At 46.2% G+C, this 16,821-nt stretch overlaps 2 protein-coding genes across 2 annotated transcripts; one reads left to right on the top strand and one right to left on the bottom strand.

The window, feature by feature from the left end:
• Positions 1-288: 288 nt before the first annotated feature.
• selenoo2 (selenoprotein O2) lies at positions 289-6,168 on the bottom strand. The gene is made up of 10 exons (XM_085769961.1): positions 5,735-6,168; positions 4,579-4,782; positions 4,288-4,465; positions 4,075-4,205; positions 3,663-3,940; positions 3,212-3,345; positions 2,979-3,010; positions 2,679-2,864; positions 1,559-1,715; positions 289-1,023 (listed from the first exon to the last, which is right to left on the bottom strand). The coding sequence occupies exons 1-10, from the start codon at positions 6,166-6,168 to the stop codon at positions 859-861; spliced, it is 1,899 nt and encodes a 632-aa protein (XP_085626087.1). The 3' UTR covers positions 289-858.
• A 1,939-nt stretch (positions 6,169-8,107) lies between these two features.
• On the top strand, positions 8,108-15,332 carry LOC146962867 (uncharacterized). The gene is made up of 9 exons (XM_085768891.1): positions 8,108-8,185; positions 8,803-9,005; positions 9,157-9,252; positions 9,427-9,516; positions 10,789-10,899; positions 11,014-11,137; positions 11,224-12,370; positions 12,636-12,688; positions 13,580-15,332. Exons 1-9 carry the CDS (start codon positions 8,152-8,154, stop codon positions 14,839-14,841), a joined length of 3,120 nt encoding a protein of 1,039 aa, XP_085625017.1. The 5' UTR covers positions 8,108-8,151; the 3' UTR covers positions 14,842-15,332.
• Positions 15,333-16,821: the final 1,489 nt, after the last annotated feature.

Consider the following 16,821-nt stretch of genomic DNA (forward strand, 5'->3'; position numbering starts at 1 on the left):
TTTGGGGGGTGGACAAATCAAAATAAAAAGAACTTGCATGTCCTGTCATGTTTATATGCAGTCTGTAGCAGTCTGTCAGACACAGCTCTGTTTACTGTCAGCAGTGTAATTCCAGAGGGTGCCAACATAAATTAGCACTTCCTCAAAACTTCTGAGAAATGACTCCACAGCTGAGAGAAGAATTATGAGAGAATAAGAAAAGACAGAAAGAGAAGCAGCTCAGGGCGGTGATAAAAGCAGCAGCCAATGAAATGTCCCATACCCAAAAGTCATATATACTGCTAGAGGTTTAATATGTACAGTTATAAAACATATAAGACATATAAATCATACAGTTAACAGTTAATAACAGACTGTTACAAACAAATGGAAAGTTAATATTCTCCAGAATATATAAGATAATTTATTAATGGTCAACAGTTTTGAATTGATCATTTACTGTATCTGATTGTAAATGAGTGTGTGTTCCTGGTACCTCAGACTCAGACAGGTCTTTGCATGACTTTTAGACTGAGCCGTCAAACTTCATCAGAATATTCAATGACTTTGTGTAGGTGTCAGCTCATTCTGTTGAGTAAATTAATAATCAAAATAAACCCATTATGATTAACTATGTATCTTTAACAAGACTAAACTAAACTGGTTTATCAAACTTTGATGTATAAAACTTTATACACTGCAATAAAAGCATATGAGCAGACACACACTGATCTTTGGACACACTAATGAACCCTGGAACACACATAGACACACATCACCCTCCTTTCAGGCAGCATGGGGGAAAGTCTGAGGTGGAAATGGACACAGTGTGGTCCAGCGGTGACAACAGACCTCCCTCCATCAGCGGCCTGGGGGGCTCTATGAGGATCAGGTGATACAGATTCTTTGTGCCCAGGCAGGAGGTTTCCTGTCATATCCAACAGTCACATCCCTCCCTCTCTCCTCCTTCTCCCCGGCTGCACTGGCTCCCTCCGAAGGTGCATCAGAGTATGGTTTCTGCAGAGCTTTGAGGACCCTGTTGACCTACAGAGCAGGAGTACACATGACATGACCATTCATTTTCAGCAGAAATGTTGTGAACAAAAACAGCATTGTCAGTGTCCATTAAAGCAGCATTAACAGCCACTTCTGCTTCTAACTGACTCTTAATTCCTCCCAGTCACTGAAGCCATGTGCTGTTTTATTTATGGCATAGAGACATGACCATACAATAAACACTTATCGGACCAATTTCCCATGGGAAAACACCAGTGTGTATATATACTGTTTTTTTGTTTTTTTCGGTGACCATGGTGTTTAGTGCTGTTTATGGGCTGTGATTTGTGTGGTTTTTTTTTGTTGTTGTTTTTTTCTCTCTCTTCTTTTTCTTTTTTCTGTATATTTTTGTTTACTATTGTGATGTTTGTGTTGAAGTCCGATGTCTTTTGTATGATGTTGGCATAAAATATTGAATAGAAACTTAAATGACAAAAAAGGAAAACAGCAGTGAACTCTGTAGATAGTGGCTGCTTTACTGCACCTGCTAGCGGATCAATAAAACATATAAAGGCCTCCTGACCTCAGAGAAGTCGCCCTTTTCTGCAGCTTGAATTGCATTCTGGGCGATGTAGTTGCGTAGGACGACCTGGGGGTTGTTGCTGTTCATCACACTCAGCCTCTCGTTTTTGATGAGAGACAAGTCAGTCGTGCCATCACACTCCTTGGACAAACGCCTCCTGTTAATGCAGCACAAGAAGGAGTCCTGCCTCAGCTCTGTTCATTTAGACCGGCTGAGGAAATGATTAAAGCAGCTTCAATTTAACTTCATCCCCATTAGCTGCTGCACAGCAGCCGCTAAACTACCTGGGGTCCACACATAACATGAAAAACATTACAATAACCCAGACAGTTACAGGACAGTGACACAAATAAATATTTAAAGGGATAGCTCAACATTTTGGCCAATTGGCCCATTGCCATTATCCCTATAGTCATAGGAGTAGGTTCGGTACCTTTAATTGTCGTTACAAGCTATTTTTAGAACGGCGGAGCAGAGCCGCGAGCTGCTCAGAGCTACGCTACGGAGGCTCATGGGATTTCTTGGTTTGCCTCATCAAACTCATCAAATACACAATCCAACTCCAAAATGCTGATTCCGTTATAATGTTAAAAAGCTTCCTTGAGTTTCCTGTTCATGTGCCACATCAACAAACCTTTGATTGTTCATCAGTCTAGTCTACAAATTTTCATTAGTATAGCTCTAAATATGCCATATCTATGTTTCCAGCACTAATAGCTGTTTACTTGTCATTGAGGGAGGAATTGTACAGGTTCAGCATCAAATATTGTTCCTTTATTACCCAAGAAACATGTAGTGCAGTGGAAAATAATGTCATATGTCTAATTTCTTCTCTAACTTTCTTTCCTGTCCTGTCTGGTGATAGCCTACTAGTGAGCCCAGTCTGCCCACATCAGCACAAGACCATGAAGAAGTAGTGGGCGGGTCAGAGGGCTTGGTCTAACTGTAAACACGATACCACCATGTGTGGTTGCAAAGATAATTCACCTATAGCACCTTTAAATTGACAAGACATAACACAGAGTGATCTTCTCCCCTCCTTGTGCATACACAAATAGGAAAATGTCTTAGTTTCTCTTCATACAAATGTATTATTTTTACATAACTTTTTTTGTCTTACCTGTATTGGCCAACCCAGTGAATCCAGTCACCCCGCTGCTTCTCCTTGAGCTCATTTTGATCCGTGTCCAGCAGCTCCTTCAGCCGGCCCATCCGTTCCAGCTGCTGGGCCACACCTGGCCTGTCTGCCACCATGCTAAACATGGCTGGGTTGGTCTGCGCCATGGACAGGATCATCGCTAATTCTCTGGAAACAGAGAATAAGAGGGGAGAAGGAAAAAAGCTTAATGTTAAATCTGTAAGGCTGCGATTGTTTCCTGCATAAATCCAACCATGTCCCACAAAAACACATTTAACTTACATATTCTCTTCATAAGCTTTCCCCCCATAATGCTAGCATGTGAAAGAAAGACAAACGAGATGACAGGACATTTAATCATTTCAAATCAGCACTCCGCTCAGGAGGGGTTAACTGTACGTTCAGTGGGTGTGTATGGTGGCACAGACGTAAACTTTATGTTCCTGTTAGAGCTGCAGAACATCCAACCACCATACACTCCCTCACCGGTCCTCCATAGTTGGCTTATTAGCCACCTTAAGCTCCTCAACTGAGGAACATTGCTGCAGGATGAGGTCCACTACTGGTCCCACTGTTGCCCTCTCACTGTCGCCCTCCTCAGGCCAGGGCACACGGCTCAGCAGGCGGAAGGTGTTGGTGAAGTCTGCACCTGAAGAAGCATCAGAGAGGAGCAAAATCACATAACAAACAGCAGAGGATATAGTAAAAGTTGCATGTAAGCTGTCCTGTTAAAGTGCCAAACATTTCCAGCTATCATCAACATCTTCCAAGTCCTTGTACCAAGATTACAAGATTACTTTATTTGTCACATACACAAGTCACAGAGTAACATGTAGTGGAATGTCTCCTTGTTGTTCCTAAACGGGCCTTATAAATAGAATAAATAAGATAAATATGAATAAAATAAAACTAATATGATGTAAATAATGTAATTAAATATATAAAAATAAAATATAAATAATATACCAGTGTTGTGCATAACACGCAGCAGGTCCGATACCAGCTCACTGTCCCCTGCCTCTTCTCGTCTCAGCAGGCCCAGCTTCTTCCTCATGATGCCCAGGTAGAAGGCTTCGTACGTGGGCATGAAGTGGTCCAGGACAGCTCCTGCCTCGGGGAGATCCAGCTCGGAGCGCAGCGCTTCGGCCAGGCGAGCCAGGTTCCAGCGGCACACCGACGGCTGGGCTTGGTACGAGTACCGCCCTCTCTTGTCTGAGGCGTTGCAGATAAAATCTGGATCAAACCTGAAACACAGGTGGGAGTATTTTAACACTCATGATCTACTTTATAGCCATTTTTATTAGGGCATATCTGAAAATAATATACATATAGTTGTTTGTCACACAAAAAAGACACTCACTCTCTATCAGCATCTTACCTGTCCATAAAACCAAACGGGCCATAATCCAAAGTTAGACCCAAGATGCTCATGTTGTCTGTATTAAGGACGCCGTGACAAAATCCAACACATTGCCACTGGGCCACTAGCTTGGCCGTTCGTATCATCACCTGGAGATAAACAGGTCCAGCTTTATGATCATAATGTTAAAACATCAGAATCAGTGAAACCCACTAAAACAGACTCACTCACCTCTCTGAAAAAAGCCAGATTTCTGTTTTTGCGGTTGCTATGAGCCCGCTGAATGTCAGGATAGAAAGTCTCAACGACGTAGTCCAGCAGCTGAGAGCGAATGTCATCCCGCCCAGCACTGGGGCCCTGCAGGCCTGAGAATCCATCTCGACCCAGGAAGATCTCAAACGATCCAAACCTTAAAGAAAGGGAAGGAAGACTTGATTTAAAAAGAAAAGAAAACATATCCTCCAGATACCACTTTGAAAGAAAGTGATTGTGGACTGATAAAAGTATAAAAACTATTTAAACCTAATGAAGGAAGGGGCGAGGCGCAGGACGACCGAGCAGCGCTCAGGTACACGTCTGCCACTGTTGAGAGGATCTCTGCTCACGTAGAGGTCAGAGGTCACGAGCGAGGCCGCGCGGGTGCTGGGTATCCTGAGGGCGGCCATGGCCTCGCTGCACAGGAACTCTCTGATGCTGGAGCGAAGCACCTTCCTGCCATCGCCGTCTCTGAGGAAACACAAACGTCACCGTCACACGTGTACCGGCTGGTATCTGCATCCCAGTGGTTCCCAACATTTTGTGGCTCGTGACCCCATTTTGACATCACACATTTCTGATTTGCCGTCAATCAAGATGCACCAGCTCAGATATTTTTATATGCTGCTTTTTTTTTTTTTTTACTAAATTTATATTCAAGAAAGTGAAAGTATAGAATGCAATTGCTTAAGATTGTGCGTGGTTTTAATCATAAAGAATAATAATAGATAATAGAATAATAATTAATTTTAAAAAATGTATCAGTATTTTTTTTTTATCAATTACTAGACTTTTCAGGCGACCCCATTTGAATTCCAGGCGACCGCACGTGGGGTCCCGACCCAAAGGTTGAAAAACACTTTCAACTCTTTCTCTTGCGTTTTTGTTTAATTAACAAGTTGCTGACATTTTTAAAAACTGGACAAACTCCACCCATTAAGGACATGAAGCCTGCAGCGGATGGTAAAATGTTAGGTTTTCAATCATGACCGACTATACACTGAGAAAGCACTTCTCATAGGTGGCTGTGGGTTACATCAAGGCCAGATATCTGCCTCAAACACTACACCTGTGTGTGTGTGTTTCACAGAGTAAATCAGCCTGGGACCTGAGCACACTGGTGTTGAACAGTGGGGACATGTTTGATGTGTGCCAAGCGGCTAAGCTCTTAAGCAGCTCTCCCTGGGTTAATGCATTCACATGCCTCTGGTGAGTGAGGCTTATGGATATTTTGCTTTGTCACTTGAATTCTCTTATTGTCACTTGGTGAGGCAAAATGTTAGTTATTTTGTCCCTGAGTTATATCCTGTTCCTGGGAGGATTATGACCAGCTCCAAAAGCTCTTATCTTCATAATACATTAATTAAAATCCTTCTAATAAATAATAAATAAATTCATTAAATGTAAGGGGGAATAAACTTACCTGGAGTAAGGTGTGACCCCTGCACCTTTAACCTGAATCTCCCATCGCCCTGGACCAGACTCGACCTCCCCCAGGTACATCACAGCTCCATCCCCCAGCTGACCGGCGAACAGCCCGAACTGGTGTCCGCAGTAGCAGGCTGCGGCCGGCTGGGCGCCCGGCAGCAGCCTGGACCCGCTCAGGTAGCCCGGGGCCAGGGGGTCGGACAGCACATCCTGCAGGCTCAGGCCGAGCAGGGCCAGGGCGGGCTCGGACAGGGACACGAAGTGTGGACGGAGCAGGGGCTGCAGAGTCCTGATCCGGGAGAAACAGGCCGCCGGGACCGTCCGAGACCCGGGCTGGTCCGTGTCATCCACCGGCAGCTTCTTCAGGGCGGTGTTGTTGAACAGTAGGCGCTCCAGAGCCGAGGACTGGGGGGGGCAGCCTGGGTCCATGAGGAGGACCGGAGCAGCTGACCCAGGACCAGGGTGTCAGGCAGTGAAACCAGGGTGTCAGGCAGCAGCTGACCCAGGACCAGGGTGTCAGGCAGCAGCTGACCCAGGACCAGGGTGTCTGCAGTAAAGCTGCTCACTGACGTCAAGTCATGCACAGCTCGGTGCTCAGGAGCAGTAGGCTACATGTGGGCCACTATAATACAAATAATTGAAAAACTATCAAATCAGAAATTAAAAACCAGAGCAGACTACTTAGATTACAAAATGCCATCAGAATAAGAGAAGAGGGGGAACAAATCTAAATAAACCAAAAGTAATCAGAAAAATAATATGCACGTCCAAAAAGGGAAAACGGGAACTGCCCACTGGTCCGACCTCCCATTGGTCCGACCTCCCATTGGTCCGACCTCCCATTGGTTCGACCTCCCGTTACTCCGACAAAATCAACCACAAGTCGGACCAATAGGAGGTCGAACCAGTGGGTGGTCCCGTTAGTTCGAACTGTCATCGCTACTTTGTGACAAGCTCTGAGCATGCAGCTCTCTCTCTCTCTCTCTCTCTCTCTCTCTCTCTCCAGGAGCCAGATCATGTCAGATCGCGCACAACCATCATAAATGCTGATCAAGATGTGTAAACTGATAATCAAAGCCCCCCCTCCCAGAGTACAGAGTAAAAGAAATACACTTTTTTCCCTCCCCGCCTCCGCTCGAGCACGGCTGAACCTGGCCGGCTTGAGCTCACTTCACGGGCACGAGCCTGCTGCAGCCGCTGCTGCTGGCAGCAGACTGAGAGAGAGAGAGAAAAAAGTAAATTTGGCTTTGGTTAGGTTCAGGCAATGAAGAAAGGAGTTGGTTAAGTTTAGTAAAAACAGCAGGTAGAGGCTAGACAGGCTGGAAGCATAATGAGCCTTATATGTTAAATATGAAGTGCTTATTTTGCACATGATCCGTTTGATCCCAGAAAGGAAAAAAGGATCAATGCGCAGCCTCCGTTTCCTTTCTGATTGCGTCCGTCTGTCTGTTCGGAGTGGGAGAGAGAGACAGAGAACCCAATCCACCTGTCTGTAATGTAAGTTTGATTTGATATGAGTGTCAAGGTTTAATTATGGACACTAATGAGCGCGCAGCAGTGCGTAAAAGTCGTGCGTAATGACAGCTCCTCGTTGGTGAAACACAATAAACTGCACGTCTTCTTCCACGTGTCTTCTTGACAGGTGGAGCCTATATGAATAATGATATAGATGCATAGTGAACGGTAAGAATGGAGAGTTTGACTAATAACTAGTCCAGTTCCAACTAATGAGGACCTCCCATTAGTTCCAACTCTCATTACTACGATTGTCGAACCAATGGGAGGTCGAACCAGTGCCATGGACCCGTCAAAAACAAAAACAAAAAAACAGAAATAAGATAAAAGGAAATTAATACAGTCATCAATCACTAGGCCACTGTGACAGAAGAAGAGTCGCTGTTTTACCTGTCCAGGAGCGGTGCACGTGCACTCCACCTCCAGCAGGTGGCGGTGATAAAAAGGAAGAACAAGTCATTCAGCCGCAGAGTCTAAATACAACAGAAGAAGTAGAAGCAGCTGTGGCTAACAATCATTTGCACAGTGTTTGTGTTGTTGTGGTTGTTCCTGTGTGTCAGTGGGACGGGGCCTGAGTCTGTGAGTGGAGCTGCTGCAGCTGGAGGTGTGCAGCTGTCACAGACACCGGGCGACCACGGCGTGACCGGGGGGGCTGCACATCTACAGCTGTACAGCTAGCCGGCAGCTAGCAGCAGCTAATAGCAGCTAACAGCAGCTAGCAGCAGCTAACAGCAGCTAATAGCAGCTAACAGCAGCTAGCAGCAGCTAATAGCAGCTAGCAGCAGCTAGCAGCAGCTAACAGCAGCTAGCAGCAGCTAACAGCAGCTAGCAGCAGCTAACAGCAGCTAACAGCAGCTAGCCACAGCTTTATAAACTTTTCAACACCGGTGTGTGAAGATGGACTCAGGTGTTTTCACGGCCGTTTGTAAAGGTTGGTTTACTGACAAACTGAACACGAGCATAAACATTTTTATTTTGACATCTTGGGTTGTTGATAGTTGAGTAAGTTTTGTCAATACCACTTTTTTATTTGAGCTAAATCAAGCCAGTTAGCTAGCTTACTGCCTTGTCTTCGCGTTGTAACTTTACATTGACAGTACATACTCTGCACTACATAACATTATATATTTTACATGGGACATGAACACGTCCTGCTCTGTGTGTAGACTGGCATGGTAAAAGTTAGCTAACTCAACTGCAGAACACTGTGGTTATTGAACATAGCACTCAGCGTTTCCGGCAGAGCTGCGTTCAAAACACAACGGTGTTGGTTGTAGCTGGTGAACAACAGCACTGTGCAACCTGTGTAGAGACCATCTGTGGACCGGTTGTTATCTTAATGTTTATATTACTGTCGTTGCTATACATAATTGTATACAACTTATGAAACATTAAATAAAAATATAAAATTATCATTTCATAGACTTCTGAGATAACAGCCCCAGGGCCACTCATCTCAGTTAAATAATGAAAACTGGGTCAGAAAGGTGAACTCAGTGTGAACTCAGTGTGAACTCAGTGTGAACTCAGTGTGATCTTGTTTTCCAGGTGAGCCCTTACCCCTGGCGTCGCTGCGCCTCCTCGTCCCACCTTTCCAGCTGATGGCAGCGTCCATGTGGCGGGTGCTGAGGACCCAGGACATCATGAGCTACTGGGAAGTGGCGGAGTTTGTCTGTGTGGTGATGGACATGGTGCCAGAGCTGCTCATGCACAAGCACAGGGCTCAACTTAACCTGGGATTAAGAGCTCGGGTGAGTGTGAGTGGAGAACAAAAAGCATTCTCAGATATATTTTCCTTTACAAAATGCAGAAAATAGATGGAGTAGATATTTTAAGAAAGCTAAGGATATGTGAACACAGAACTACTTTGATGCAGTGTTTTGATTGTTTTTCCATAAATAGTACATCCTAGAGTTATGCAGACGTGATGAACTTGTGGAAAATGACATCTTATCTCACCTGGACAAGATTAAATCACAGCACCCCACACAGGGAAATGTAAGTGTGTCTGCTCTGGATGATCTTATGTCATTTTTTATTATTTAATGTCTTAGCACAGTATTTGTTTATCTAAATGAACATTAATCATTAACAGGTCAACAAATCCTTCAGGTCCTACCTCAGCTGTTATCAGTAAACCTTTATATGTGTCATTTTCTGCTCTAATTGCAGATGAAAGAGGAAGAGGAAGCAGCAGTTAAGTTCCTTGAGCTGATCCAGACTCTCCTCAAAGATCCTGAAGAGAGACGAGACTTCTTCTCGGTAAGACAGCGTGACTCAAAGAAGTGGCTACATTTAGAGAAGTTGTGTCTAGTTGTCAGACTGCAGCTGTCACACCAGCTTCTTATTATTGTTAACTTGTTATTAATTTGCACTAAAACCTCCAACCATGAGTGACGAGGCTCTCAGCCAACCAGCGGTTAAAACCTAATCACTGAGCCGGTCAGTCAGCTGCATCACTGGACTGAAGCTGCTGTTGTAGTCCAGTCACCAGTCTAGTTAATGATTTAAACTTATGTGACTGTGCAACATGTGAACACTAAGAAAGCAAATTCCAATCCCATTCTCCTTTATCAGTCAGTCCCTCAAATTATGTTTTAAATATGCTCTGGTCTCTGCCACCTAATGGATTGGCCTGAGGGCAAATGTACACATTTACCTCTGCTGGGCAGATACAATTGCAGATGACATCTTTCAGACATTTAAAGGGATAGTTCAGCTTTTTTTTAAAAGTGGGGTTGTATGAGGTTCAAAAGGCCATCAAGTCCATTAGATGCAGTAGAAAGGACTCTGCCCCCCCCTCCACTGAGACGCACCAGTGCACTGTGCTGCACCGAGACACAGGCAGTAAACTGTTGTCAGTGGATAGTTCCAGATAAACGAACTTTTTTCCGACCAGCTGATGCATTGTAGATTTTTACTTTAGATCGTTCTCTTGAAGTGGTGTATTATTTTATGACGGGACTTCTCATAGGCGGCGAAAATACGCTGATTAATTGTCCTTCATTGATAACAGTGTACTGCCTGTGTCTTGGTTCAGCGCCATGTGTTTGTCAGTGGTGGGGGGGGCAGAGACCTTTACTGCAGATAGTATATAGTGGCCATTTGTACCCAGGGCCGTCGGTAGGAATTCTGGGGCCCCTGAAAGAATACTAAAGTGGGCCCCTGACTTTTCCACATTTTTTATTTAGCCTACTTTGTTTTGATGCTAATGCAGCATTACTATTATAGTATTAGTATTAGTCAGGGTCTTATGCAGAATAATTAATTCATACAAAGATTAGACTACTGGGGTTTTTTGTGGGCCCTACTGGGCGCTGGGCCCCTAGAATTATCATCACCTTTCTCCCCTATACAACGGCCCTGTTTGTACCTCATACAACCCCACTTCAAAAAAAGCTGAATTATCCCTTTAAATGAAAATGTATTGCGGAATATAAAAAAAGACACTAATAATTTAAGCATTTTTAAAGTATTAGTATATTTACGTTGCAGTGAAATGTTTTTATTGCGGTGTCGTTCCATCTCTCTCAGGAAGTCTTCCCTGCAGAGTACGGAGCGCTCTATGACAGTGACTTACAGACTCTGTTCTGGGAGTTTCTGTGTCGACTGGCTCAGCTGCTGCCAGTTCCTGACCTCACACAGGTGAGAGGGGTACAGTAGGTTATAATGACATCGCAACATGCGGCTCACATACTGTATTCCTGTGTAAAAGTGTCCCGTGTCCTGTCTTTAAAGTTGTCATGTGTTTTCTCCCAGACTGCCTTCTGGCTCGCAGCAGAGTGCTCTGTGTTGGAGGATTGTGTGCAGTCGGTCTCTGAGCCCACAGACCTGAATCATTTACTCCAGCACCACAGACGCCTGGGGCATCTAGAGCAACATGGTAACTCACTTCCTGTAACCACTGTCATTTATCAATGAAGCTGTATTACATCAACTTTTGCTTCACTCCCGTCCTTTATTGTGCAGTTCCCCCCTGCAGCATGGGCGACAGCATCCTCTCCTCCCTCTCTGTACTTCCCACTAGCAGAGTGGCAAAAACTACAGAGCAGCCAGACCAATCAGAGCCACTGCAAGGCCTCAGCGACCAAACACACACCGTATCGTTTGTGGACGACGTGGCAGTGGAAATAATCACAGTGACAGATTACGCAGAGGTCGAATTAGGCACGAGCACGGACGTGGAGGTGGTGGTGGGAGAGCACTGCTACGGGGGGTCAGCCGGCAGCACGGCGGCTGAGGGCTCGCTGCAGGGGCTTCCTGTGGAGGGGCTTCCTGTGGCGGCGGCCGGGGGGGATGAAGTGGGTAAAGCGGAGGTTGAGATGACACAAGAACAGGATGAAAGCGGTTTGCCAGACATCCATCCAGAAGCCGATGCAGCTTCCCCCCAGCTCAGAGTCCCCGTAGGACCTCACGACTGCCCCGACTGCCACAAGAAGTTCAAGTTTGCCTCGTCGCTGATCGCCCACAGGGTCATCCACACCGGCGAGCGCCCCCACCGCTGCAACGACTGCGGCCGCTGCTTCTCTTTCAGACAGTCCCTCGACCGGCACAAGAACACGCACAAAACCGGACGCAAGTACGACTGCGTCATCTGCGGCGAGACCTTCCACTCCCTGTCCGCCCGCACGGAGCACAAGCAGACGCACATGCAAGACGGCGCGTACGCGTGCAAGCGCTGCGACCAGAGATTCACGTGGGAGCTGGCGCTGGCGAAGCACCTGAAGACTCACACGGACGACTGCGGCGCTAACGAGCCCACAGAGACACAAACAGATGAGCCAGAGTTTGTAATAGGGGATGAGAACGTGTGCGAGGCCGTGGAGGCGGCGCGGCCCGACGTGGTGCAGCCCGGCGTGGAGGCGGCGCGGCCCGACGGCCAGCTGGGAGCAGAGGACAGCAGCGATGAGGATCTAGAGGCTGCAGAGGTTCACAGGGAGTCTGGAGAGCTGCTCCACGATCAACACGTCTACCCCACCAAGGTCCGCACCAGCGGGCGCAAACGCAAACCGACCATGAAGATCCAGGTGATAAACTTACAGAAGCGCATGGCCACGAAGAGGAAGAAGATGCTGCAGGTGGAGCCCCCAGCCCTGAAGCCTTCACCTCTCAGCTGGTAAACACATCTGCACCTATTTAACACATCTGCACCTATTTAACACATCTGCACCTATTTAACACATCTGCACATATTTAACACATCTGCACATATTTATTATCTTTGATGTGTCCCTGTCTCACATATTTCGACTTTTTTCTACTTGTGTTGTCCTTGTACAATAATAATAATTTGCAGGTTTACACATCGTTATGGCAACACTCCATATTTGAATTATGTTGATTAAAGCATCTCTTGTTCTTTTCTTGTTTCTTTTCAGCAGTGAAGAGCACTCGTATGGCTCATCCATGGTTTTAACCAAGGACGGTGATGAAAGTGAGTGTTCATTTTTAGACCATGTTCAATAGATTTTTAATTTACAATTGAATCAACAAGTTACTTTACACACAATTACACTAATAATTGTTAAAAATAAGTTGATGAGGGCCAGCAATTAATTTGTAATAATAATTCAGTAATGTGTCATGACCAAAATGACACTTAAGTTGAATAAGTTGAAAATATTCCTTTGAAAAAAAAGAAAGTAAAGTTAAAGCCTGTCATAATAAATTACGACAGATTATGATCTGTTTATTTCATCATTTATTTGGCTACGCCAACACAAACACAAAGTTTGGCAGCTGGACTGACACTACAAACCCATTTCTACTTTGTCAACACATTATCTCAGGTGTTCACTGAAGTGGAAATATTTTCATATTTGAGAGTTTGTTATGTGTTTGTTCAGTCTAAGACAGTGACTCCCAACCACGGATGTATTATACCGTATTATAATACATCCGTGCTCCCAACCTGTGGGCTGTGGCCCCCTGGTGGGCCCCGGAGGTATTGCAAGTGGGTTGTCAAATCATTTTCAAAATAGTATCATTTTTGAGAAAAAAAATAAAATGTAACATTCATGGTCAGACTCTTCCCCTCATTTGTCTCCTACAATTAGCAAGGCCTTCAACTTCTCAGTGACTGTGGAGCTTCCAACATGTTCCCCTGCTTTCAGTTCAGTCCTAAATGTTCTGTCTCATCAAGTCTGAGAGCGCATTATTTGGCCTCCGTAGTGACAGGCAGTAAAACATCTCTTCCTCTGGTGTATGAGGGATAATGTTTTAAATATTATTTTGTTTCTTGTGTCATTACGGGTTATTTCAGTATATGACTTTTGTTTTCACCTTAGTTTCTTAGCAGAATGTAAATGTCATTTTTTCCCATCAGGCTGTGCGGTGGAGGTCTCCTCAGCTGCTTTCTCCTGTCCGATGTGCTCCTTCCACCATTCAGAGGAGGTGCAGGTGCAGCAGCACATCGACAGCGTCCACTCTGAGGCCGAGGAGGACAAACCGTCCCTGCGGCCCGTCGCTGATGAAGAAGGACGTTTCACTTGTCCAGACTGCGACAAGAGCTTCAGGTTCCAGTCGCTGCTGAAGGCCCACCAGCGCATCCACACGGGCGAGCAGCCCTTCCTCTGCTCGCAGTGCGGCAGACGCTTCTCCTTCAAACAGTCGCTGGAGCGGCACAAGCAGACGCACAAGACCGGCCGCAGGTACGAGTGTCTGATCTGCGGGGAGTTCTTCAAGTCGCTGCTGGCTCAGAGGGAGCACAAGAGCAGCCACATGGAGAACGGAGAGTACCTGTGTTCGGACTGCGGCCGCGCCTTCGCCTGGAAGTCGGCGCTGGTGAGGCACCTGAAGACCCACGAAGACGCCGACAAGGCGGAGCGCTCCTACAAATGCCCCCACTGTGCGCTGGGCTTCAGCTGCGCCAGCTACCTCAACCGGCACCTGCAGACGCACCAGGAGGAACGAGTTCACTCCTGCAACTGCGGTAAGAGCTTCGCCTACCGAGCCGCCCTCACCGCGCACCAACGCATCCACCAGAAGGAGCGGCCGCACACGTGCACGCAGTGCGGCAAGGGCTTCCTCTACAAGGGCGGCCTGCTGAGCCACATGAAGATCCACTCGGCCGAGATGCCCTTCATGTGCTCCTTCTGCGGCAAGAGCTTCAAGAGGGAGCGCAACATGAAGAAGCACGAGCGCTGCCACACCAGGGAGAACGTCTTCAGCTGCTCGCAGTGCGACAAGAGCTTCGTCTACAAGGCCACGCTGGTCCGGCACGAGCTGACCCACTCGGGGGAGCGGCCGTACCTCTGCTCCGACTGCGGGAAGGGCTTCTTCTCCCACGCCGAGCTGCTCAAGCACGAGCGCTTCCACACGGGCCACAAGCCCTTCCAGTGCCCTCACTGCGGCAAGAAGTTCACCCAGTCCTGCTACCTCACCATCCACCTGCGCTACCACACCGGGGTGCGGCCATACTCCTGCACCGAGTGCGACAAGAGCTTCCTCAGCGCCAACCGCCTGAAAAGACACCAGAGAACACACTCAGGGGAAAAACCCTTCCTCTGCGTGGAATGCGGGAAGGGATTCAGGCAGTCGTACAATCTGAAAATGCATCAACGGACACACAACATTAAGTTAATGTAGGGAGACTGGACGTGGAACTGATCTGGAGATTTAAGTGACAGTTGAGGTTGTGTGAGGGACTGATCTGAGCTCAGTGTGTTCACCTGCAGCAGGAGCAAATGTGCTGTAGAAGAAGAGCTGATATCAGTTGAAGTATTTGCTTTATTTTGAAAATTTTCTGCACTTTGATCAAAGAGACCTTTATTTTGGAAGTCCATTTTTCAACGGTTGAATAACAATATTCCTTCACACAAATAAACCAATGTGTGGCCCTGTCTGACTGAACTGGTGTGTGGAGTAATACAGTCAGTGGTGAAAACGGTCAACTGACTTCGGATCAGTACTAAACACAACCAATCAAATAAATCCAGCCATTGCTTTACTGTTTGGAAAATAATGTTTAATGTGATTATAGTTTAAACTGGGAGAAAAGCAGTTGTAGAGACATTACTTTGGCTCTCCCTCCTTTGTTACCTGCCATGAAAGGGATAGTTCAACATTTTGTAAAATTCTCCTATCACCATAATCCCATTAGTAAGCAGTAGGTTCATTACCTTTAATTGTCGGTACATGTTGTTTTGAGATCAGCGGGGCAGAGACGCAAGCTGCTCAGCGAACACAATGGAGGTGCATGGTATTTTTGCGTTTCCCTCATCAAACTCATCAAATACACAATCCAACAACTCCAAAACACTCTGGTGGACAAGTAATGGCCTGCACATTCAGCACGCTATGAGATAATCATGTATAATTATGTAACATTACGACACATGAAGCAAATACTCAGAACTACTTGCGCTTTTGAATTAACTCCGCCCAGCAGCCGTGTCTGGAATGTAGTTCCGGCTACGCATTTGCCTTAAAAACAACTCTGTCTTGTAATGTTGTGTTATCATCTCATAGTGTGGTGAGTGTGCAGGTCACAACTTGTCCACCAGAGCGGTTTGGAGTTGTTGGATTGTGTATTTGATGAGGGAAAGGCGAAGGCACTGTGCTGAACTCGCGTCTCTGCCCCGCTGATCTAAAAACAGCTTGCAACGACAATTAAAGGTAATGAACCTACTCCTAACACTACAGGGATTATGGTGATAGAAGTTGCCAAAATGTTGAACTATCGCTTTATCTGTATCTAGTAAACTTGAAGCTAGCAAGCACAGGCTCATTTAAATGTCCTATTTTTTCTATGACTGAATTAAATTTCATGGTTGTGTTGCAATTAAAGCACAATGAGCAGAGAAGTGTGTTTCTCAGACGCATCGTGATGTAACATTTGTCTCATTTTGCTCAAAACCTTCAAAGAATCAACAAAAGCTTTCTACATAAACTCAGTCTTTATTGAGAAATGGGCCAAGTTTTACAACAGTAAAATTTCACACTGGTTATGGGAAAAAGAGGCTTAAAAGGGTTTTTGTGCTACAACAAAAATACATTTTCTGTGAACAGCAGTAGTTTTAAATTTCAGTAACAGTGACATGAAAAAAACAGGTTTGTGTCTCTCACACACAGACACACACTGTGGAACAGTCTCACAGCTGGGACAGGAAATGAGCTTAGACGTCGTTTGGTTTTTAGTGTTGCCAAGATCAATTACAGAGGAGGACAAGTGGACCTTATGTCTGATAACAGAGTGAAACTTTCATGTGAAGAACACACAAGCAGCTACAGCTGAGCTACAGCCGAGCTACAGCTGTAGCTACAGCCGAGCTACAGCCGAGCTACTGCCGAGCTACAGCCGAGCTACTGCCGAGCTACAGCCGAGCTACTGCCGAGCTACTGCCGAGCTACAGCCGAGCTACTGCCGAGCTACAGCCGAGCTACAGCCGAGCTACAGCCGAGCTACAGCCGAGCTACAGCCGAGCTACAGCCGAGCTACTGCCGAGCTACAGCCGAGCTACAGCCGAGCTACAGCCGAGCTACTGCCGAGCTACTGCCGAGCTACTGCCGAGCTACAGCTGAGCTACTGCCGAGCTACAGCCGAGCTACAGCTGAGCTACTGCTGAG

This window comes from Trachurus japonicus, chromosome 23, assembly GCF_045865225.1.
Source record: "Trachurus japonicus isolate A0001 chromosome 23, Traja_1.0".
NCBI classification, from domain to species: Eukaryota; Metazoa; Chordata; class Actinopteri; order Carangiformes; family Carangidae; genus Trachurus; species Trachurus japonicus.